Raw genomic sequence first — 24,214 nt, 5'->3', positions numbered from 1 at the left:
ACAGGGTGCTTCATGATAAGCACCTCCTAATAATTTTATTCACCAAAGAATATGCATAAACACCTTGCTGAATCAGCCTAGGAGGTAAAAAAGCACTGGTGGGAACAGGATGTCTAGTCTTTCTTCCTCTTCGCTATCCTGCCACATCTCCTACAGCAGAATAAGCAGCATTTGACAAGAATGAAGACAGCAATGGCTGCACAGGTGAGCAAGAACGCCAGAACATCCAGGCAGTGGTACTGGTACCAGGTGAGATGGTGGGCGGCTGGTCTCAAGTGTTTTGCTCCTTTGTGACGCATGACAAATTCAACCCAGAAGACGGCTCTGTCCAGAGGCTTGATTGGCTGATCATGGTGTATCTTGGATAACCTTAGAGCATTTTCCTTATAGCTGGAGAATTTAAAAAAAAAAAACAAAAAAAAAACCAAACAGATTTGTCACCAATTCCTGAAACAACCCATAACAACCCATTCAGCAACTGACAGTCTTCTTGAGGAAGGTAAACAGCCCTGCTTTTGCTTTCATCAGTGTTATTTAAATATATTTGAGACTGATCAAATCTACTTCTATCTGCCTGAAGCCATGAAGCTGGTTTGCAAACAGTAACAGACAAAGCCAATCTTCTGCAAAGAAAAGTTACTCAAAATTATTTCAAACACTCCTCTAAAAAAAGCAACATGAAAACATTTGCAGCATTTTTTGTTCCAGTATAACCTAAGGATATTTATAACTCAGAAGCCAAGAGAAAGAATTATTGTGGCTGCAGACAGAGGAGACTAATACAAGTCAAATTGTCAGCCAGAGCCTCCAGAGAATTTAGACTGGCAGAGAATAAGGGAGGGAGACAAAAGCAGAAAACTCTCAGGAGCTGCTCTGGGCTTTCCAAGAACTATTTGTCTCAAAGGGATCACAAAAATGTAGTACAAGGAAATCAAATTACTGATCTCTCCTTTTTGAGAGATGCTAGTTCCCAGGATGGTTTTCATCTGAAACCCAAACTCCAACCACTCAGTATTTTTGGTGCCTGAAAGAGCCAGCAGAATTTCTCACGTCAAACAGCCCAAGGTTTTAATAACCTCGTCCCGCTGTATGGCAAGAACAAAACTCACGTGGAATTGTTGATGACTGTGTTCAGTGCATTGACAAGGTCCTGTGTTGTCAGCCTGTTGAAATCCAGCTCCACTGCAGCTCCCTTGGCCCTCATGTGAGCGATGTTGTCGTGCTGGTCAGCAAACATGGGAATCCCAACCATGGGTATCCCATGGTAGATCGCTTCGTAGATCCCGTTGGTCCCACCATGAGTAAGGAAGGCCTTTGCTAAGGGGTGGCCTGGAGCAGGGAGGGAAAGTCATGTGTGACAAAGCTGTGGCAGGCTGCATTTGCTGGGACACAAGCATAGCAAACTACTTGGGGGGATGCACTGCTAGAGAAGGGAACAGCCCCGACCCTAGGATTGGCAGAGCTGGGACACTTGGCTTCCACACATTCTTGTTTGAATGCAGTATGTGAATTGGCATGTTCCTCCAGACTAGCTCAGACTGACTTCAGCCCTCCTGCTGTTGTGCAGTTCTTAGTTTTGCATTGTCTCAGGTTCACAACAGTCCCCTGCTGCAGCCTGTCTTGGGTCAAGCATTTTCAAGACTGCAGAGGCTAAACCCAGCTGCAGAGTACATGGCTATTTTGATATTTACTGCTGCCCATGGGTGGTTCTTAGCCCTTCCAGACAATTGCCGCTGGGCTCTGTAAGACAGGGCCTTTGACTTTAGAGATCCATAGAATCATAGAATAGTTTTGGTTGGAAGGGACCTTCAAAGCTCATTTAGTCCAACCCCATGCCATGAGCAGGGACATCTTCACCCAGATCAGGTTGTTCTATCGTTCTTGTACAGCCACTCACCCTAAAGCCCAAGGCAGGCTAGGAAATAAAGGCTCCAAGGGCAAACCTCAGCTGCCTAAGCTGCAAAACTGTCACCACAAGCACTATGTGGTTCTTATCACCAAATAAGCCATTTTAGTGGAAAAACAAAGGAGGAAGCAGTTTTTCCGAGGGCGCAATGATCACAGATAGAATCAGGCTCACCAAGCAGGTCATTTTGAGGTATCCAGTCATAAATCCTGGTATTGGACCCCAAAGCTTCTGGCTTTTTTCCTTTGTACCGCCAGAGGACCTTGAACAAAGGAAGAGTAAGATAAACGTAGAGCATGTGACATGCTCTTCTGTATTATTACATGTAATGTAGGTCTTTATCTCCAACCCACATACCTTTTCCCAGTAATTCAAATAGCTTAGGCTCCAGTTTAGCTCTTTGGTTATTATGTGCTCATTATAAAAATCACATAAAGTGATTTTTGTACTCCAGCCTATGGACGCACCTCCATGTCATTTGGTTCAGAGGAAGGGAAACACCAGAACTCCCCGTGAGGAAACTCTGCCTCTCTGCAGAGCCCAACTTCCCAGCCATGGCACATCCAGCAGAGATGCAGATGAAAAAACTGGCTGGTCGAAATATCAAAGGCTCGCTGAAGGCAACCAGGGTGACAAAAATAAACAAGGCAAGCTGATTTAGACTAAAAAGAAAATTCACCTTTTGTGGAAGCTGGCTGAGGGCTCTGGCAATGATGTTACTTTTTTCATCAGTGAGGTTGTTGACCATCGACCCCAGAGAGAATACCACAATGCCGTGTTCCCCGGAGCTCTGAACAAATTCTTCCATTTCCTAGGAGAGGCAGAAAACATATTAAGAGTAATTATACATTGTAGATTATACAGATTTCTGTCAACAGAGAGAACAATCTTTTTAGCTTATCGAGAAGATGATCGTGGTATATGAGCAGCTCTGCTGACAGAAGGGCATTACTAAAATAGACCTGACCTTGTACAAAACAGACAGGTTGTCCCCAAGAAGGAGCATGACAAATTGATACAGGTGACAGGAGCTTTGTCTTTTAGAAAGCAAGTCAAGCAGCTTCAGGACACATTTCTTCCAGAGCACAGGGAGTAGGAATGGATCCTGGCAGGGGAGTGACAGGGCTGTACCCTGTGACACCCTCCCTAGCACAGCCAGTCAAGATTCTGTGTTTTCCCAGAACAAGAACTTCTCATTTCACAAATCTGTGGGAAGAAGGAGTGCTGAAAAATGTCAGGGCTTTGCAGCATCCTGATGCATCAAGTTGGTGCCATCACTTTGCTAGTCATCCATTTTCCTATTGCTTGCAATACAGCATGTACTGCTGAGCTGCTTTTATATATATCAGACCAATAGGTCTTCCTGATTCTTTTTTTTTTTTTTTTAGCTAGTGTCATGTGAAATGGAGCAATATCATCCAGAAGGGAAGGGTTATCCATTCCCCTGATTCAAGCCCTGCTACAGGGGAGAGGGAAGAAGAGTTGCAAGGTTTTTTGTTTTGTTTTGTTTTTTCAGTAAACAACTTGCATTGAAATTACCCTCTCTCCTCTAAGGCTCCTACAGAAGCAATAATGTAGACCTGAGCATGTCATGTTGGTGCCATCAATATCTGGGAGTTTCAAATGCCTCCTTAGTATTTCCAGTCAAATCAGACCATAAGCTGGAGACTGAGCATTTTACTCCCCTTAAGGTGTCTTAAACTAAGCAACAGTAGAAAAGGCATTTATACCTAGTCTCTTTCTGCAAGTCTCGACTCTGCTTTGCCTGAAGAATTTGTCCCTTCATAGAGCCTTTTTGTGTTGAAGGTTTCAATGTTACCACAGGCTGCAAGTCTCTATCATAGAAATGAATCTTATGACATAGCACCTATTTTTCCTAAAATAAACACCACGTTTTGTTCTGGCGATGTCAGCTCTCATCTTTTCAGAGAGCAAGCTGTAAACCCAGCCCTCAGTTTGCACAAAGCAGGACAAATTGCTAAATAGCTCTGTGCTCCACACCAGCAGCACAGAACCTTCTTTAAAAATCAGCTTTCTCAAGCTGTGACTTGCATGGGTGATGATCAGGGAGAGAAACAGTTTTTGTTCAGCGAGGCAGATACCCAACCAATGGCAGAACCAAGTCAGGATACCTTTGGTAACGGCTTTGCAGGCTGGCAATGAAGTCCTCCAACGAACTCAAAGTTGGGCAGGAAAGGGCGTGGAAATTCAAAATCCCAGTATGTTCTGATTAACCAGATCTCTGCTTTCCCCATCGTCTCACACAGGGTTGTGGGCCTTCCTATGGGCAAGGTACAAGGGGTTTACAACATGCACGGGAGCGGTCTTGTTTGCTGTAGATTGTGAAACAGGAGCCTTACCTTTGTCTTTTGGCACTCCCAGTCAGTGTAGTCTATCAAATCGTGCACGAAATTAAAACATGGATAAATCCAGACCTATTTCTTGCCCTACCCTGTGTTTGTCCTTGGCAGGTTGCCACAAGGCAATACTATCTTCAAAAGAATTTTGAACCTTCAGGATTAATTAAGAGCAGCACATGAGTAAGTGGGAAATGCTTAGTTCCTGTGTTACAGAAATGCCATTCTTGTACTGCTAAACGACTTCATTACCTCAAAGTGGGTTATTACTACAAGCACAAGAAGAGGACTATCACAGAAAACTTAGTTCCAAATTAAAAAAAAAAAAAAAAATCACAAATTGATGATCAGCAGTCAAGGAGAAAGAAAGGTTTTAAACAAAGTTCTGTTGCATTTTTCAAATGGTGACTCAGTCAGTGGCTGCTCAGGCTATAATAAAAGCCAGGTTCAGTCAACCCTACTTTTCTTGGTGACTGGCTTATCTCCTTCCAACTCATATTGAGAGAATTTGACCAAAACTAGATGCTTTCAGTATAATTTTGTGCAAAATCCAGTGTCTCTCAAAATCCATCTATAGAAAAAAAATCCAGTGGGGGGAAAACAAAACAAAACAAAACAAAGCAACAACAAACAAACAAACAAACAAACAAACAAAATCACACCGTTTTATAGCTTCCCATTTGGAAAAGTAACCTATTCTCAGGTACATGTTGCAAATTGTCTTTGCAGTATTTTCCCACCAAAGTGTAACTGGGGAGTAAAAGGGTTAGAAGTGTTGGTAAATGATTGTCCACAGCCAGCCTATTGCAAGGAGGAACCAAGCAAAATAGGCAACAAAAGAAAAATTATCTGTAGGGCATCTTCTTATACTACTTGATCAGCATTAAAATTGACACTAGTGCATTTTTTTATTTTAATTTAAATAGTAATGAGGCAATTAGAAACTTACTGGAGTGAATATTAAGCTTGCATTACAATTAGAGTGATAGGAAGGTGTAATTAAGTCTTAACATGGCAGGAAAACTCAAACCAGTGAAAAGGGATGCAACAGAATAAACGTCCTTGTGCTTGCTGTTGAGTTGTTATCTGCCTAAACACAGATATTCTGTGCAAGATTCAAAGTCCATTGAACTCCAAAGGTCACTTCGATAGACTTTGTCTTGAGCATGAGCTGTACCATGTTGCAACAGGACTTTCAGGTATTTATATAGTTTAAGGAGATTATTTCAAACTCTGGATGGTGAAGGAAAGGGGAAGGTGACAGTTCTTAGTGTTTGTTCTTGGAGAGTAGAAACTCAGGCTTAGCATCATGTACTAAGCAGGGTTGTAAGGCGGTACCTCCAAACAATGTACACAATATGGACCAAGTGTGCTTTTATGCTCTGCACTTGCCCAAAGTCAGCCAGTGTTCCTAGTCAGAACAGGGTTAACTCCATCCCTGTGTTGCCAATGGAGCTGTCTCTCCAGGGCCTTACACTATGTTAAAGAATGATTTTGCCCTCCAGCCTCTATCTGCTCTATCTTAATTGCAGGAGTACCTATCATCAAAATGAAGAGCTAAGAACTGTCCTCCAAATTCCTCCATAAGCACTAAAATGGGCACACAACTCACTGGAAGAGCTGAGCAGCAGTATCGTCACTGGCAAAAATTGAAACTATGTGCCATAAAGACCATAAAAAGGAACAAGAGCAAAGCCGCACTGATGTCTGTTAGACTAGACCAGGCCTAAAAAAGAAAGCACAACCTCCATATGACCAAAACAGGATTACCATCTCTGCTGGCCATTAAGAAAGAATATATTGAGACAACATCATTGAGCTCCCAAAACATTCAAAAGGCACAACCTATGCAAGAGCAGAGACCACTGAACAGGTGCCTTACCTAACACATTACTGTAGTACCCATCCCATTCGTCTTGCCAAAACTTCAAGAAAAATAAATCTGTGTAAAGGTAGAAAAGAAAGTTCTGTAGTCTTTCCTCAAAGGACATCTGGTCTGTCAGCCCATTTGTGCTAGCAGGCACGTAAGAAGGTGGGGACGGGAGCCCACCACACAGCCGCTCTGCCACGTTCCCATCAGAGAAGCGGAAGCTGTAGACAAAAGGGATTGCTAAGATCTCTGCTACGAGCTCCCCACCTAAAGCCAGGGGGTCAGCGATCAGAATATCGAACTTGGCCTGCCGCAGCTTTGCTATCAGCTGAGGATTCATCACCAAGGTGTCACAGGTCTGCTTTGATATGTAGGAAAAGATCTCCAAGTCCTTTTTCAGCCTCTGCATTTTCTCCCAGAAATAGAGATTAGAAGCCTCATTCAGCCATAAATTGAGGAAGTCCTCCATGAGAGTATCCAGGCTCTGCTGGGAAAAGGGGACTTGCAGGACCTCAAAGGTGAAGGGGGAGGAGGTGTCTTGGTAGTTGATGAGCAGGTTGCTTGAAGCCACCAGCACAGTCACTTCATGACCCTGGTGAACAAGCTCTTCCAGTAGGACTTTCATGTTGATCCAGTGACTTGCATCAGTGGGCCAGACTACCACTTTTCCACAAAAGCCAGTGCTCCAGCAGCACATGCAGGTCCACAGCAGCCAGGTGAACCTTGGCCCCTTCATCTCAGCAGTCTGTGTACAGCCGCAGTCTGACCAAACTGGGAGCAATTCACTGCTCCAGTGTGCCAGCACATCAGAGCCAGCCAATAAGTGAGATCTGCCTGGTGCCAAGCTTGGTAAGAGGGCATGTCAGAAAGCAAAACTGCATACACAGCAGGGCTGGGCAAGCAGCAAGTCCTGTGCTGGAGTCTCCTCCAGTTCTTGAAATAAAGGCAATTCCTGGTTCTGCTGAGCACAAAGTGCTTTTTGCAGCATATGAGGCCCAGAAGCCCTTGCCCAGTGTTGTGGTTTAACCCTGGTAGGCACTTAAGCACAACAGTCACTTGCTCACTCCCTCACAGGAGGAGAGGAAAAGAATTAGAAGGGCAGAAGTTAGAAAACCCGTGAGAAGAGACAGAGACAGCTTAATGAGCAAAACAGTGACAAAAAATCCAAGAAAAGTAGTGCAAAATCAACATTTGCTGGCCACCAGCCAAACAATGCCCAGCCAGTCCCTGAGCGACAGCAGCCCTGGCCAGCTACCCCCCACCAACTTTTTTTGCTGAGCAGATCATCATGTGGTACAGGAGGAATATGCCTTTGGTCAGCTGGGGTCAGCAGTCCTGGCTGTGTCCCCTCCCAGCTTCTGGTGCACCCCCAGCCTCCATGCTGCACACACGTTGCTCAGTAATAACTAAAACACCTCTGTGTTATCAACACTCTTTACAGCACAAATCCAAACTGTAGCCCCACACAAGCTACAATGAGGAAAATTAACTCTATTCCAGCCAAAACCAGTATGTCATATGTCTCATACCAGTTCTTCAAGGTGAAGTTCCACTTGCCTGTGCCAAGCAGGAACTCAGGCTGTGGAAAGCACTTGAGCAGCCTATGAGACATTTCCAGCAGCTACAACATTTAGCCCAGTCTTATCACTTGAGTCCAGCCTAAATTTGCTTCCTCACCCTGTAAGAACAAACCTACCTGTAAAGTCAGGTATGGTTTTTATCTCCTCACTAGGTGAAAAGACTTCTGCAGTGATTCACAACTAGTGATTCACCTAAAACACTGCTGAAAGGAAGAAGTCTTGCTAGAGTTAACTCCCACATCAGGCTGCTGCCAGAGAGAAAAACGAAGTGAGAAGCACTGATTTGCGTCTTAAATGCCAAACCTCACATTTTACAGTTAACAAAAAAGCCAACACAAAATCTAAGCAGGCCTGAGACTTACACAAGGCGTCAATGAACAGTACTCCTCCCAACACAAGATTTTGTAGCCTCTAACAAATGTGATAATAGTAGGATTTCCTGACAACTTAGTTTTCACAGCAAAATTACATCCTACTAGTGAAAAATAAATAAAAATGTAGAACCTCACATTAAAATAATATCAATTTTATCTGTCCAACATTTATATATATCCTGCTTCCTTTAAACATAATAATACTTCAAACAAAAATGTGAAAATACTTATACAACTATAGAAAAAAATAAACACAGCTAACTTCTAACACTTCTTTTAAATATTATTAGAAAACCAACAAGCCCTGACTTTGCTGAGGGCCTTCTGTCACTGCAAATTTGGTCTCAGTTGTATCCACTTTTGCTGGCATGCAGTGTCATTTGCTCTCCCAAGCCTTTAATAGACCAGAGGAAGCCTTTACGTTTCCTTTCCAGCTGAGCCAGGGAGTGAGAAGGGTGCTGTGCGGAAATAAAAGGTAGTATTGCTATGTAGTTTTCCATTTTTAATTTCTATTTCAAATTTTTTAATTCAGTAGTAGTGTTTAGTGGATGCGTACTCTTGTTTCACTTTTCTTTGTCCTGATTCATGTATGGCCATGACTCATGAGTCCTGTTTGCTGTGGCTTTAGCAGTGTTCTACCTACTCCAAAGATATCTGTATGGACTTCGTTTTACCAGTGTAAATAAACAGGTAAGGCTTGTATTTAACTGGATCATTTGATTTCGCACAAGAATTCTGGAGAGCAAAGAGTGAGTTCAGGGATATTTTAATTATAATTTGTGCCTTCAGTCTTAAGTTCTGAGAACTTTTGTGTGTACAGCAGGTGTAATATGTGGAAATAAGAGCAGCCTTACCTAAAACATCACTGTAGTATTGATCCCAGCTTCCCCAGAGAACGTAATGGTACATTATATCCAGTATGGTGTAGGTAAAGGTGTTTTTTAGCCTCTCCAGGAAGGACATCCTATCTGTTAAGTGGCTGAGGGTGGCTGGGATGTAGGAAGGAGGAGCCGGGAGTGCCCCACAGTGCCGCTCCACCGTGTTGCCTATGGAGAAGCGGATGGTGTACACAAAGGGGATCCCCAGCTTCTCAGCAACCAGCTCCCCACTGGGCACCAGTGGGTCTATCAAGAAAACATCAAAGCTGAATGTCCTCAGCCTCTCCAGCAGTGCTTTGTTCTTCAGGACTTCATCACAAATGATTTTGGTTAAGTTCTCCAGCTTGTACATAATTTGAATTGTCTCGTAAATACTTTTCCAGGCAGGTAGTGTTCTCTCCTTGTAAAAGAAGAAATAAAAAGTTTCTTCTAGTGAGGCAGCCATCTCCTCTTTGGTGATCGGCACCTTAACCACCTCAAACTGGAAAGGTGAGGGTTGAGTGGGGTCGAGGATGAGGAAGCATGAAGGCAGCAGCACGGTCACTTGGTGGCCCCGCACCACAAGTTCCTGGAGTATGCAGTCCATGTTGAGCCAGTGGCTGTTGTCAACTGGCCACACCAACACCTTCCCCCCAGACCCCCAACCCAACACAGCCAACAGCCACAGCACTGTCACCTCCTTCCCAGCCATCGCCAGCCCTGTGTGAAAGTGTCCCTGTGGGCTGACTTCACACTGGGCTGGGCCTGTGTGATGCTGCCTTCTTCCGGTGTGAAATCCCGTCCTGGATAACTATGTCTTTCCCTGGGGTAAAAGGGTGGCTGGGGCCTGCTGATGCCATCTGGTGGTCAAGAATGTGTTGAAGCTGGAAGATGGGCTTGCTCCGGAACAACGGGCTGAGCGGTGAGCCTTGTGGGGCTTGGTCCCAGAAGGGTTGTGTCCTGTTGTGCCTGTCTAATTATGGTCTCTGTGGGTTTTGGGGTTTTGTTTTTTGGTAGAAGATGTGACTTCTCCTCTGTGTTTCAAAGAGAGGATGAACATGTTAACCCACTGTGTGGGCATGCTTAGCTTTATAAAGCTACTGAGTGTCAGTTCATGGTGTGCTTAAGATGGCGATCCAGGGCTGCAGCTTACAAGTTTGTCTCTGAAGTGGATGGAACTCCATGGTAGGTGACTCCAGTATCAAATCAGACTCTCCTCATATGAACTTACATTCTCCAGAGCATGCATCACAGGAGGCCAGGGCTGGCAGGTGATGGTGCGGACTGTCCTATCTGCCACTAGGTGCCAAAAATGCACAAGTGCAGCCTGAAAATCTGTTAAACAGTTTTACTGATGGTCAATACTTCTGATGTGCCTCTAAGAAATAATGTAAGCCCTCTTCACTGTGCCAAAACCCATCATTGCTGGGCTCCTGTGGTGTTTGCTGTTTTCCTAATCATGTTGTTGTGCCAGGTTTTTCCTTCTGTGCTGCCTAGAGCATCCTTTCCAGAGTGATGGAAGCATCTGGGCTATGAGACAACGTGAGATACCTCCTCGGCTGCAGATAGGCCAACAGCTTGGTGTACTTATGGAGTCCTGAAGCCTGCAAGTGTTTGCAGGCAATTGAACCTGGTGGGATTTGGAAGTGCTCCTTTTTTCCACAAGTTCAATGTGAGGTTAGGAAAAAGGGCCTGCTGATCGCATGTGACTCATGCTTACCTAAATACCTTTTTCTGTGTATTTACTCAAAACAGGCTGGAAGAAAATCCTGTGGCGAATGACTTGTTGCTTTCACTGTTTGCTCATGGGTGAAGGGTATATTTTAAATAAAACGGGGTTTGTGTGGAGAGGATTGGTTTCATATGCCCAGGGATGGAAGTGGAGTCTACGAAGCCACCATGCATTTCAGTATTGCTATCGAGGGTGGCAGGGTTGGCTTGTAATTCACCAGCCCTCCCCTCCTTGTCACAGTAATCTGGAAAGATGAGTAAAGCAGACACTTGAGGGCAAATATGTGAGCTTTCCTGGCTGAGGCCCCTATATAGTGTGGATGTTGCTGCAACTTCCACATTTAAAAAAAAAAAAAAAAAAAAAAAAAAAAGGTGAATGTCAAATCCGTCAATGGAGATGACCACTGATCCTTGTCTCGATATGTGGCATAACAGCACAGCACCCTGCCAGGGGTGGTTGTGATTGATGGACCCTGGTGGCTCCGTCCCTTTTCCACATAAATGACAAATTTCTTGCTGGCCTCCCTCAGACCTTGACTTTGCAACCCTGCCAATTTCCTACCTCTGCAGGTTTTGAGGCTGTATAGAATCATGTTGGTTGGAAAAGACACTCAAGATCACAAAGTCCACCCGTTAACCCAACCAAAGCACTAACCTGTGTCCCTGAGAACCTCATCTCCACATCTGTTCAACCCCTCCAGGGATGGTGACTCCACCACTGCCCTGGGCAGCCTGTTCCAATGCCTGACAACCCCTTCTGGTAAGAAATAGTTCCCAATTTCCAATCTAAACTTCCTTTGGTGCAACTGGAGACTGTTTCCTCTTGTCCTATTGCTTGTTACTTTGGAACAGAAACTCATCCCCTGCCTCTCACTCCAACCTCCTTTCAGGCAGTTGCAGAGAGTGAGAAGGTCTCCCCTCAGCCTCCTTTTCTCCAGGATGAACCCCCCAGGTCCCTCAGTTGCCTCCCATCACAATTTTGCTCCAGCTCCGTTCCCTTCTCTGAACTCACTCCAGCACCTCAAGGTCTTTCATGTCTGCAGGGCCCCAAAACCGACCCCAGGATTCAAGGTTCGACCTTCACCAATTCCCAGTACAGGGCAGTCACTGCCCTGGGCCTGCTGGCCACACCAGTGCTGGTACAAGCCAGGATGCTGTTGGCCTTTTTAGCCACCTGGGCACACACTGGCTCATGTTCAGCCATTCCTTGACCAGTGCCCTCAGGACCGTTTCTGCTGGGCAGCTTTCCAGCTGCTCTTCCACAAGCCTGTAGCGTTCATGGAGTTGTTGTTACCCAAGTGCAGCACCCGGCACTTAGCCTTGTTGAACCTCATGCAACTGACCTCCTCAGGCCATCAATTCAGCTGGTCCAGATCCCTCTGTATGGCCTTCCTGCCCTTCAGCAGATCAACACTCCCACCCAATTTGGTGTAATCTGCAAACTTACTGAGGGGGCACTTGATCCCCTTGTCCTGATTATTGATGAAGAGATTAAACAGAACTGGCCCCAGATTAATGAGAAGTGAAGCAGCAGAAGGCTTACCTAGGACCTTGCTATAGTAGACATCCCATTCTCCCCAGTAGCTCTGGAAAACGTAGTCTTGCAGGTGATAAGACAAGATGTTTTTTATTCTCTGGCTGAATGACATGCTGTCGGTGAGCTCAGACAGGGCTGCAGGTGTGTAGGACGGTGGGGTGGGGATCTTCCCACAGTGCCTCTCCAGGGTGAAGGCTGGGGAGAAGCGCAGTGAGTAGATGAAGGGGATGGCCAACTTGAGAGCCACAAGTTCCCCACAAGGGGTCACGGGGTCTGACAGCACCAGGTCATAGCCAGACTCTTGCAGACGGGCCATCAGCTCTTGGTTGGTTACCACCGCATCGCACATCAGCCTGTTCATCTGGTTCCAGTTTTTTGATAGTTTTCCCAGCTCCTTGTAAAACTGCCAGAAGGTCAAGGTGGTTGGCCTGTTATCCAGCCACAGTGCCACTACATGCCCGATCAAGTTCTCAACGGTGTCTGTCTCAAAGGGCACGTTATAGACCTCAAACTTCTCTGTGGCCTCAGCAGGTTTAATGAAGAGGGAAGCATTGGACACCAGGATGGTGACGTTGTGCCCACGGTGGATGAGCTCCTGTATAATTATCTTCACGTTCAGCCAGTGACTACCTTCTGTTGGCCAGACCAATACCTTGCCACAAGAGACAGGCCCTAGGAGAGTGACCTGAAGAAGGAGCAGCTGGAGGTATTTCTGAGAGCTGGTGGCTTTTGTGGCCATGGTAGGGTTAAGTGCTAGATAACCCAGGAGTTTCCTTTTCCAACTGGGAACGCTCCACCTCTGTGCGCAGATGGTTCTTTACAAGCACCTTGAGCAAAGGCAAGAGTGTGCAACTGCACAGGTAGGGTCTTTCAAATCCACATTTGTTTTTGGGTCTGAAAGGACAAAAAAGGATGGTTTGTGTTAACTTTTCCCTTTTTGCCTTCTACCTTGTTAGTTTTCCCCTGAGATAGCTCCTTTCCTTGGGTAGAATTGTAGAGGCCCAGGATAGTTTGGGTTGGAAAGGACCTTCCAAGCTCATCCAGTCCAACCCCCTGCCATGAGCAAGCACATCTTCACCCAGATCAGGTTGCTCAGAGCCCCATCCAGCCTGGCCTGGGATGTCTCCAGGGATGGGGCATCCACCACCTCTCTGGGCAACCTAGGCCAGGGTCTCACGAACCTCAGTGTAAAAAATTTCTTCCTCATGTCTAGTGGAGGGGTGGCAGCAATCTGCACTGATGTCAGAAGTCCCTACTGACTTCAGGCTCCTTGCTTTCCAAGAGAAGAATTTAATCCTTTATATTTTTTATACCTTTTGTAGTTTTTACTCTGAAGAGCAAAACCCTTATCATGGAAATGAAAGCAAATACCAGGGAGTCTCTTCTTGCTGTGTAATTATTGCATCAGTAAATTCTGGCAGATTTACTAGTAAGTATTAGCAAACAAGTGGCCTTGCTGCCTACATTGGAGATGTCCTGAGATTTGCTGGAGAATGTATGAACCACATCTGACTTTAAAATGCCTGTATTCTATTGGAAACAATTGGAAACCGAATCATAGAATGGTTTGGGTTGGAAGGAACCTTCCAAGCTCATCTAGTCCAAACCCCTGCCATGAGCAGGAATATCTTCACCCAGATCAGAGCCCTGTCCCCCCTGCTGAGAGAAGGCAGCAAATCCTTTGTTTGGGTGATGATAATGCCAATGATATGTACTTTGTTTTGTTATATGGCAGGTGGTTTCCAGCCACTCCTGGGCAACTCCTGAAGCAGGGAGCTCATTGCTGCTCTCTGGGGCAGGTGAGCACCAACCTGGCCATATTAAGGGTTTGGTTTGGGGGTCTAAACACTGATCTGAGGCTCTCCTGGCTGCTGAAATTTCTTTTTGGAGCAAACTCTACATCTTCTGGTGTGGGTCTTGCATGGAAAGTCAGTGCTTGAGTGTAAGGTGTGGTGTCCTGGAAGGAGCTCTTAACCACTTGGATCAAAAATGACAACTAAACCCCAGGTGTGAAATGGTTCACTTGATCCAGCACAATTTGGCAGATGAATGTAGCAAAAAAAGCTCTTACCTAGCTGGGTCTTCCAAGATAGGTCAGTGTTGTGCTCAGAGTCTTAAGGTGCAATTTGCTTTGCTGGTTCACCTCTGTCTTTGGTGTCTCATGTCCTCTGTGCCCAGGAAGCTCTGGTGAGGTTGGGTGCTGAGCTTCAATAAATTCCACCCTGTTTTTCAATAGGAGGAAGTAATACAATATGGGATGACCACAATGAGGCAGGTATTATGGGATTATTCATTGCTTTGTTGTGCTCCAGTAATTGAATAATAGTCAAGATGTTTTTCCGCATGCTACAGCATATTATAGAGTCAGATTCTCAGAAGGACTTTGCACCTTGTAGCTCAGAAACACAATATCTGACTGCTTAAAAACATTTTTCACCCCTTCTAGGGTCCCAGCTGGGGAAAAAAAATAAAAGTTTGTTAAATAATAGACTTGTTTATAAACTGTCCACAAGAACAAAGAGAAAATCTTGTGGTTGGTTTTGTGGGGTTTTTCAAAAGTTGATGTGTTACCTGTGCTGCCTGTGTGGCCCTTGATTCTGGAGATCTAGGCAAGCTTTTAATGACTTGAAAATATAGGAATCTAAAGATGCACCACCATGGCTTTTAAATTTTGTCCGTAATATTCAGCCTGACTCCTCCAAATCTCTCAGACTTCAAAACAATTCCCCCGGTATAGTATATCAGTAATTTGACCCTACAGCCAGGAGTTTCACTGTGATCTCTCCACAGATCTTTGTATTCAGGGTAATTTGTTTGTGGTTTTTTTCTTCTGTTTTTTGGGGGTTTTTTTAGGGTTCGCTTAGTTATAGAACTAGCTTAGTCCCATAAGAAACTTAAAGCTTTTCCAGCAACTATTGAAAGGCCATTTCCATGTGGGCCAGGGCAGATGGAAACTTTGCTTTAGCTCCTAGCCCCTCAGCAAGTAATTTCTCCATAACAAAGCAGAGCAATTATTAAGGGAACCAGAGGGTTAAATTCATCTGGTTTCTGTGGCCAGCTTTTAAAGATGATACTCAGATTACTCTTAATATGGAGAAGATAAATATTTTGAGAAGATTAAAGGAGAAAATCCAGTAAATGAGAGTAAAGTGGGGCTGAAGAAACTGGGTGGTGTTAGGTGTCTGTATTTCACAGAGGTGGCGTTACTAAGTAAAATGGCTGCAGGACCTGATGCAACCTCGTTAAATAACGACAGCCTTTTTGAGGTTGAGGTGAGTTGTGCAAAAGTTAGGTGATATAAATTAGTGTTTTCCACATAATCTTGCAGAATGGGGATGAGGGTATACATAGCACCTGTGTTACTTCCAGAAAACTGGGATGCCAGCACCCCAACGATCCAGTGCCAGTGTAGAAAAGGGAAGCTTTTGCCCTGAGAAGCACTAAACGACTCTGGTTTTCTTTTCACTTAGTGCAAAAAAGCAGCTTCTGGACTGAAAGCAGACTTTAAAGTCTTGAATGTTGAAGGTTGGTTCATCCTCAAGTACCAACAAAAGTAAGTAGATGGAGCAATTTTGCAGAGGTACATGTGCAACATGCTCAGTAAAAGCCTCCTCCCATGTAATCCCCAGGGGTAATAAGGAAATTGTAGAAAAGTTAATGAGCTGGAATAGCCTTATCATAACCACTCTCCTCAGCTAAATTATACCTTAAAATCTCTACCCTGAAGCTGCAGGACAAAAACACCATGGACTAGGCTGATGATATTCCATGTGGTTTTATTGATTCAGTTCAAGACTTGATGAACTCTCTTCACTTCTGTTCTGATGCTGCACAGACACATCAGTGTGTAAATGCGTAGGCACACACAAGAAAAAAAAAAGGAAATGAGAGAGGATCCAGGCCAAGGCATATGTTCCTGCCCAAGTGTGTCCCTGCCAGCTCTAGAGTGAGGCACAGTGGTGGGCACTTGCTGAATCTGCCTGTAGATATGGCACATCCCTGTCTTGCCAGCACCTGTCTGACCCCCGCAAGGGGAAGCTGAGTGCTACAGAGATCAGCAAATCTGCAAACAGCGAGGATGTCAGTGTGGTGGGACTCATCTCCTGGATCACCAGCCTGGAAAGGAGCAGTCACACTCTGCCTTCCACCTCCCCATGGGTTGCTCATGGTCCTGTGCCAAGCCTTGCCCTGCACCAGGTCAGCTCACTAATAATGAGTTGGATGAGTTTGTTTATGGTCCAGGAGTTAAACTGGTCCACAGAGGATTTGTGCAAAGACCAGGCTGTCATGGAGCAGAGGTCCCCCTGAGGGACTGGCCAGCACTATCACACTGAGCCAAGTGATAATGTATAAATATAGGAAAATAAAATAGAATAGTTTTGGTAGGAATGTACCTTCAAAGTTCATCCAGTCACACCCCTGCCATGAACAGGGACATCTTCACTCAGATCAGGTTGCTCAGAGCCCTGTCCAGCCTGGCCTGGGATGTCTCCAGGGATGGGGCATCCACCTCCTCTCTGGGCAACCTGGGCAAGTGTCTCACTACCCTCACTGTAAAAAATTTCCCCTCCTTTAGTTGAAAACCATCACTCCTTGTCCTACCACACCAAGCCCTGCTAAAATGTCTGTCCCTATCTTTCCTGTCAGCCCCTTTTAAGCGCAGAAAGGCTGCAATGAAGTCTCCCTGGAGCCTTCTCTTCTCCAGGCTGAACACCCCCAACTTTCTCAACCTGTCCTGCCAGCAGAGCTGTTCCAGACTTGAATCGTTTTGATAGCTCCTCTGGTCCCTCTCAAACAGGTCCAAATATAATATGCTATAAATAAATATAAATAGACATGCAATAATGCATTTGGGTGTTCATAGCTCTGCAGAGAAATTAAAAGTAAATTGAAATCCCTGCTACATTTTGGCTGAATCCACCAACTGCACATGACCCTTCCGCTGCACCATAGCTCCCTGCTGGCTTTCTGGTTTAAAGAAATTTGGAAGCAGAGCAAAGCTGATCTCTGGCCAGGGCAAATGATGAGAAATCATTTTTGCTTATTCAGATGCAGTGTGCTCAAGGTCCTAAGCCACATCTGTGTCTTGCAGGAGGAAAGCTTTGCTGTTTGGCAGGAAGTTTGTACCTGGGTCCACAAGTGTTTCACCTGTTAATCGGGTGTGGAGGAACATTTCTGTGCATCTGTCTTGGAGGTAGGTGAAGGCGCCTCGCTTCACTTCTTGGAAAAAAGATTGGGAGGTTTGGACTTGGGCTTCCCCTTGTGACTGTAAGGGATGTCGTTTCATCCCTGGAGGTGTTTTGTCAGGAGGAGTTTGTATTTAACTCCTCTGTTTGCAGTGAAGGCATGGTTTGGATTTTGGAGGGGGCTGCTCACGATGCTTCAAGGCTGGAGGAGTGAGATGGTGGTGACAGAGAAGGAGGAACATCCTCTGCTTCGGGTACCACCTGCTTGGGGGTCTAGACCCCTCTGCGTGTGATGTGGGAGCCCCCTTGCTCACTGGTACTGTGAGCATCAAGGATTTCACCTGAGTTGTATTCTTCCTTGTGCTGGATGGGGCTTCCAAGGGCACAGTTACTCCTACCATCCCACCTCTGGCCTCAAAACCAGCTGCAGGTTCTTTATATCTGCCCCAAACCTCTGGGGCATGACATGTTAGACTCCCTTAGTTGGTTACATTGCATCTCTTTGGCTGCTAACAAGTGCTGTTTCAAGAGCACAGAGAGTAGGTATTGTTAGGGTTGCACTCTGAGCTGGGACCAAATGATGTATCTATTAAAAAAACCAAAACCAACTCGTTCTCATTGACAGTAGTGAACAAAACACTTCTCAGAGCACCATATGTGCACCTTCGCATTACACAAGAGCTACTATCCGAAGAGGTTTCATCAAAAACTCATCTAACAGACCAGAGATTTTTTTTTTTTTTGAGGGGGTAATCAAATATCCATGTTCAATTTATCCAAGTGCAAATATCTAAGGAGCAAAGTGGGGGTGGTTGGAAGGTCTGGATTTATATCCAAGAAGCAACAAACAACAGGTGTGCAAGGGATTCAGGGAGGGAAGAAAACGCCTGGAACAAATACCAAGGAACAAGTTGTGTACGTGAGTCAACCACCCTAAAATAGCAAGTTGTGGAGGAAAAATGAATCCCTGGAGGAGGTGCAATGTGCTATGGCATGTATTGAGCATCACAAGAGCCAGGGCTTCAAAGGCAGATTTGTAGAAAGCAAAATTACAGAGTGACTGGACACAGAGAAATCGCATCTGGCTCAGGAGCGACTTTCCTGTGTGGTTTCTTTACAACAGAAGTGGCTGAAGCCACTGCTCACCAGATAGCTCTGCTTGAGTTATTTTTACTGAAACATACGGAAACTGCAACATGCAATGCAGAGGAGCTCCCAGCATTTGAGAGAGAACCAGAAACCCATTGTAATCATTCTATTATGACTTAAAATAACATTTCTTTTAAGGAGGGATCACAGTTCTTTATCTTCTCTTTCTCTCCTTGTTTCTTCCTCACCCATTCAGGTAGGGAAGACTCTTTGGTGACACCCACCCCCCACTTTGTGTTTGTGGTTCTAACAGCCAAATTCCAAGCACTTTGCAAAATAAGTGGATTTAACTCCATTTTGCAGCCTGTAGCCCCACTGCCACTCTGCTTCCAGGCCTGGTGAAGGCACAAACCATGGGGATGCCATGCACACAGTGCCAGGGCTGCCACAGGTGGCTACCCCAATCCATCATCCTGCCGGAGACAAGGACATGCGTAGGGCCACTGGCAGGGGGACACACTCCAGCCTTCCCAGAGTGGCTGACAGCCAGGACAACCCAGACACTTGGCACTGGGGAGCAGTGGTGACGCCTCTGGTGCAGGGACCCAAGGTCACCAGAGTCTCCTGCTGTGCCAAACACTGGGGAGAGGGGTGGGGCAGCAGGAGCCCCTCCTTGTGCCACAGCAAGGACTGGGGATGTCTGTTCAGTGCTGGTGTCATCCAAGTCAGGCATCATCGAGTTCCCTCCTGACCCAGCACCTCAGGGGGGCAGGGAACCAGCTGCCAGGGTTATGGCAGCACCCCCCGCCGTGGGAGGGGCTCAGGGGTATCAGCTGCACCCCAAAGTCCCCCAAACCCACAGCCCTGCGAGCCTGAGCCCAGCCACCCTTCCTTGTCACCAGGGGGTCCCCAAACTCTCCCCCACCCACTCAGCTCCACTTCCCAAGGCAGCAGCTCCAGGGCACCCACCTCACCGAATGCTATGACAATCTCTGCCGGAAGGGTGACACCAGTGGGTGAAACTGAGAGGTGACAGTGGGAGGACGGGGAGACCCAGAGCCCACGGTGGCTGTTCCCAGGAGGAGAAGGAAGGGAAGAGGCTGAGTGGCCAAAGCAGTGTTTGCTGGGGCTGCTGTGTGCCAGGAGGGAGGAGCAAGCGTTGGGGACAACCTATTGATCACTGACCTCCTGGTAAGGCTGGGACCCACCAGTCTGGCCCCACCAGCCCCCTGACTCCCTGAACTCTGTGTCTCATCCCATGTCCCCCCACCTGGGGATGGGGAGGCCACCTCTTGTTGCCTGCATCCTGCTGGTGCCTTCCCTGCACACAGTTTTGCCAAAATCCTCTGCTATCCCACGAAGTGCTGGGGGGGTGTCCTGGTTTTGTTAAAAAACAAGTTTCTCTTTTAGTGAATTTACCTGTCAGCTAAAGCCTTCATATTAGCTGCATTTTCCTGAAGAACCAGATACATGTTTTGGTAAACCTAGCAATGGAATGCAAAGTTATTGATAAGCACGGATGGACATCTCACGAGAGGGACAACGAGAAACAAGTGACCAAGAAACTCACCAACTGTGTATAACATTCCATTCACGTGAATTCTTCATATAAAAGTGGGAGATTACGAGGATCTCGGCTCTTTCTCTTTTTCCCTTCTGCTTATGGCCGACATTAGGAGAGGACCTTGCTAGTCATCCCTGCGAACTGAGGCCTAGTGACAGACTGAATCCAGCTCCGGTTGGCTGCAGAGTCTAATCCATGACATTGGGTGTCGGCTCTGCAGTTGCTGAGACTTTCAAGATTGGTTTTGTATATTTTGTATTATGTTCTCTATTCTTATTAGTAGCATTAGTAAAACATGGTTAATTTTTCCAACTCTCTTCTCTCTGTCCTTCCTTTCCTCCCAGTCGCCTGTCCTGAGTGGGAAGGGGGAGAGGGAGGGGCAAAAGAGGGAAGTGTGGGGGAGAGGAGGTTAACAATACATCTGCCAGGGTTTTATTGTCACCCCACAATCTAAACCCTCGACAGGGTGATCTCCCTGGGGACGTGTGGTGACACCAACTGAGGAGAGGCCAGCAGCCCTAGGTGGGGGTCAGAGCAGGCACAGGGCACTGAGCATCACTCAGAGGGGACAGGGAGGACGTTTTATTTCTCTGCAGCAGTTCCAGGGGATGGAAAGGAGCCCCTGGCATGGCGGTGGTGCCATTGGCACAGTTTGGATCGGATCTGAGGGTGCCAGGTGACGCTGTCTCAGATCTGGGTTCGGAAGCACAGGTCGGTCCCTGCCATCTTCTGCGTGTAGTCCTGGTCGAAGCGCTCGCTCTGGGCCACAGTGAAGTGGTTCTTCCAGTCCCCTGTGGTGCCTGGGGCCGGGCGAGATGGGGTTCAGTGGGGACCGAGGGGACACGATGGGACAGGACCCTGGGGACACTCACCTTTGCACACGAAGGGGGAGATGCCCACATCCATGAGGTGTATGGGCACCATGGTGTAGTTGGTGGTGGGGTTGTCCTGCATGGCTTTGAAGGAGGTGTGTCGGGTGATGGCGTCAAGTGCTGCCTCCGGCAGCTCCTTCCCCAGGAACTGGGCTACCTTGGCGATCTCCTGGCGGGGGTCCTGTGGGACAGAGGCTGATGCTCATCCCCACACCATGCCCTAGACCCCACATCACCAACCAACTCAGTCCCCTACCTCCTTCAAGTCCTCATAGAAAAGGTAGAGTATGGAGTGATCCTTCCTCCTCTCCCAGTAGCCCTTGACATGGTCGTACCAGGAACCAAATGCCACTGTATGGAGGGAGTAGCCAGCGGGGAGTCACTGGGTGACAGCATCCACAGGGTCCCCACCTGCACCCCAGGTACCCTGTCTCACCTCTGCCGGCCATGAACTCCTCCAGGTACTGGTCCCACGTCCCAGGGTGGGGGTGCAACTTGTTCATCAGGTCAAAGTGGTAGAAGGAGACGGCCACATCCTTGGCATTACGCCCCACATAGATCATCTGCAGAGGGCTCAGTGACACGTGGGGACTCGCAAAGTCGCCCCAGGGCAAGTCACCCCTTTATCTCTGCTGGGTCTCTCCAGGTGTGTCCCCTCCAACCCATTACCTTGCAGCGATTTTCCCAGAAGGATTTGGGCAAGATGTGAGCTGGGATGTGAGTCTTGATGATGCGAGGGGATGCCATGGCGTCCAGCAGCTCTGTGCCTGCAAAGGAGGTTCCTCCTGCTGCCAGCGGGATGCCCCCAGCCCCAAATCCCAAGCTTCGTCCTCATCCAGCACTCTCTGCCCTGCACTACATCCCCTCTGCTACCTGCTGGCATTTCCCCAGGGGCGGCAAACTCCAGCATGGGCACCTGGTTCAAGATGAGGTCCCGCTTGCATTTTTCAGGGTCACCTCCTTGCAGGATCATGTCCACGATCTCACAAAGCCAGGTGGTGCCTGGCAAGAAGCCGGGTGTCCAGCCAGCACTGTTCTCACCAGAGCCCCATCACGGGCACTGGAGGAACATCCCCATATCCTAGGCTGGGACACTCACCAGATTTGGGGAAGGTGACCACCACAATGTCCTTGGGATGGCTTTGGAAGGTGTCAATCTGCTCCCATCCCAGAGCAAACGCGCAGACCATGGGAATGCCGTGCACTGTGCGCCAGGGCTGCCGCAGGTAGGGGCTCAAATCCGCCATCCTGCTTTTGATTGGGACTTGTTGCAGGGGGGCTGGCAAGCATCACGGGACCACCTCATCCCCAGGGGGTCCCCAAAATCCTTGCTGAGCCCACCTCTCCTGGCCAAGGGGAAGAAAACCATCCCCTGTTTGCTGATGGTACCTGCCTCCTGCAGGGATTTTGGGGGTCAGCTGGGGGTACAAAGAGCATGAGGGGGCATGGCTGGTCCAAGGGGCTTCAGGTCGGTGCAGGCAGTGGGCAGCTTCCCATACCCAGCCAGCAGCACCATTCCTTGGGTGTAAAAGTTCACTGGGGCTTTGCTGACTAGAGTTTTGGGCTGCTTTCTGAACAACTTCCCACCAGGGGGACTGTTCCAGGATTGCACAAAAAGGGGCTCAAAATGTACCCTGCCTGAGCTTCATCTTGAGCTTTCAGGGTAGAAGGGAGGCAGCTTTAAGGGCAGGTCCCTGTAGGAGCAGTGTAACTCAGACAGCAAGATAAAACCCGGGTGACCCTGGACTCTGGCACCTGGGGTGCTCCTGACGTGGCCAGGGATGGGCACAGCCAGCCGCCACCGTTGCCATCTCCACCACCCTTGGACTCTGGCATGGGCACTCAATCCCCCGTCCCCCCCTACTTTTTTTTGCTCAGGCCTCTGTTGCACAGCAGCATGGGGAAGCCTTGCTTGGGCTCCTCCAAGCCCCCACCCCCACCCCGTGTCCCCCCATGTCACACATACAGACCCTTCACTTTTGGGGTGCTGAGCCCCAAACCGTGGCTGGGATCTACCCACTACCTGCTTCTTCCTCGGGCACTCTGACAGGAAGGAGGTAAAGCTTTGCTTGTGTGGAAGATGGAGGCGTGGGGAGGTGCCTGGGGACGCTCGAGTTCAGGAGACATCATTAGGGAAGGGAGCCAGGTCAACCCCGGTCCCAGCACTGGAAAGGACCATGGATCAGATTACAGGGAGAAAACCCCAACCCACGTCCCGAGGGGTTTCAACGTCACCCTGTCTCCATCCGGGTGCCACCCACATGGATGTCCCCAGCTCCTCACAGCAGTGTGCGGCTTGCTAGCAGGATGTGGGGGTGAGGTTTTGGTGACCCCCCCACCACCACACACTCAGGGCACTCAAATACAGGTCCAAAGTTTGCAGGATTGTAAAAACACAAACGCAACAGATCTTGTGCTGCCAGGAAAAGGGTTTAAAAGCGACGGTGGTGGTTGAATGTTTCTTAACTGCTTCCTGCTTTGAGGGTGCACAGGGGCAGGAGGCATGGTAGCCAGGAAGGGGGAACAGCTCGCCTGTTTGCAAACTTGGGGAAAACATCCCTGATTTGTCCCTGGGGCAAATTTCCCTGTGATGTGGGACATGTCATGTCAGGTGTTTTGCTTGCAGGGACATGCCCTCCCTTCCTGTCTCGGTGGGGTGCTGCATATCCAAGAGGTGGCGGATGTCTGCTGAGCCAGAGCTGGAAGCCCCTCTGCATGCTGTGGAGGGACTGGGTGCAGATCGGAGACGTGAGGGCCCCGGTGACACAGACAGAGCGGCAGTCAAAGCGCTTTCTGCAAGTTCCATTTGGAGGTTAACGGTGCTGCCTCGTGGTCAAAATCTTAACTGCACCAGTCCAACTGCACGTTCTCTTTTCAAGAACTGATTTTTACGGGGCAAATAAACCGCCAAGCATGTTACATGCCTGCACTCCACCTCAAATAGAGTGAATTGCTTCTCCATCGGGAAGGAGGTATTGCTGCTGGGCATAAAAGGAACAGCAGCTCCAACCTCTGGATTTCTTCTGGCTCTGGGCATGAAGGAGATAACCACAGCAACACACGGAAAGTAAAAGAGATACTGAGAAGCCAGGTGCCCTGGTCTTGTCTTGTGTGGAGTTTTCGTTCCTGGATGTTAGTTACTCGTCCTTGGCAAGGTGGGACCAAAGCTATGTCCAAAACAGGGGACTCTATCCCAGTGAAGAGAAGCTGCAAAATTAATGTAGACTGCGATTAAGTTACAAAGGACTTATCCGTCACTTAATGAATGACACGGTAAATGCTTTCTAACCA

General features: G+C 47.6%; 3 protein-coding genes across 10 annotated transcripts in view; 1 reads left to right on the top strand and 2 right to left on the bottom strand.

Annotated features, from left to right (window-relative positions):
- The window catches only part of YTHDC1 (YTH N6-methyladenosine RNA binding protein C1), a 186,194-nt gene that overhangs the window by 25,649 nt on the left and 136,331 nt on the right, over positions 1–24,214 (top strand). The gene's annotated exons all lie outside the window — the stretch shown is intronic.
- On the bottom strand, positions 74–12,951 carry LOC308039697 (UDP-glucuronosyltransferase 2A2-like; the record flags this gene model as incomplete). Of its 2 annotated transcripts, none has more annotated exons than XM_080343251.1 (6): positions 74–390; positions 1,110–1,329; positions 2,081–2,168; positions 2,586–2,717; positions 4,039–4,187; positions 12,219–12,951. In XM_080343251.1, the coding sequence occupies 6 exons, from the start codon at positions 12,949–12,951 to the stop codon at positions 114–116; spliced, it is 1,599 nt and encodes a 532-aa protein (XP_080199377.1). In that variant the 3' UTR covers positions 74–113. The 2 variants fall into 2 exon arrangements, with proteins under 2 accessions (XP_080199377.1, XP_080199378.1); XM_080343252.1 differs by lacking the exon at positions 12,219–12,951 and adding an exon at positions 6,146–6,869.
- Positions 20,739–22,170, bottom strand: LOC308039698 (sulfotransferase 1B1-like; the record flags this gene model as incomplete). Its single annotated transcript, XM_080343253.1, has 7 exons — positions 20,739–20,851; positions 20,924–21,104; positions 21,180–21,274; positions 21,360–21,486; positions 21,593–21,690; positions 21,797–21,925; positions 22,023–22,170. The coding sequence occupies 7 exons, from the start codon at positions 22,168–22,170 to the stop codon at positions 20,739–20,741; spliced, it is 891 nt and encodes a 296-aa protein (XP_080199379.1).

Source organism: Nesoenas mayeri, assembly GCF_963082525.1.
Source record: "Nesoenas mayeri genome assembly, chromosome: 4".
Classification (NCBI taxonomy): domain Eukaryota; kingdom Metazoa; phylum Chordata; class Aves; order Columbiformes; family Columbidae; genus Nesoenas; species Nesoenas mayeri.
The sequence above is the reverse complement of the archived record's forward strand: the minus strand, read 5'-3'. Positions and strand labels throughout refer to the sequence as shown.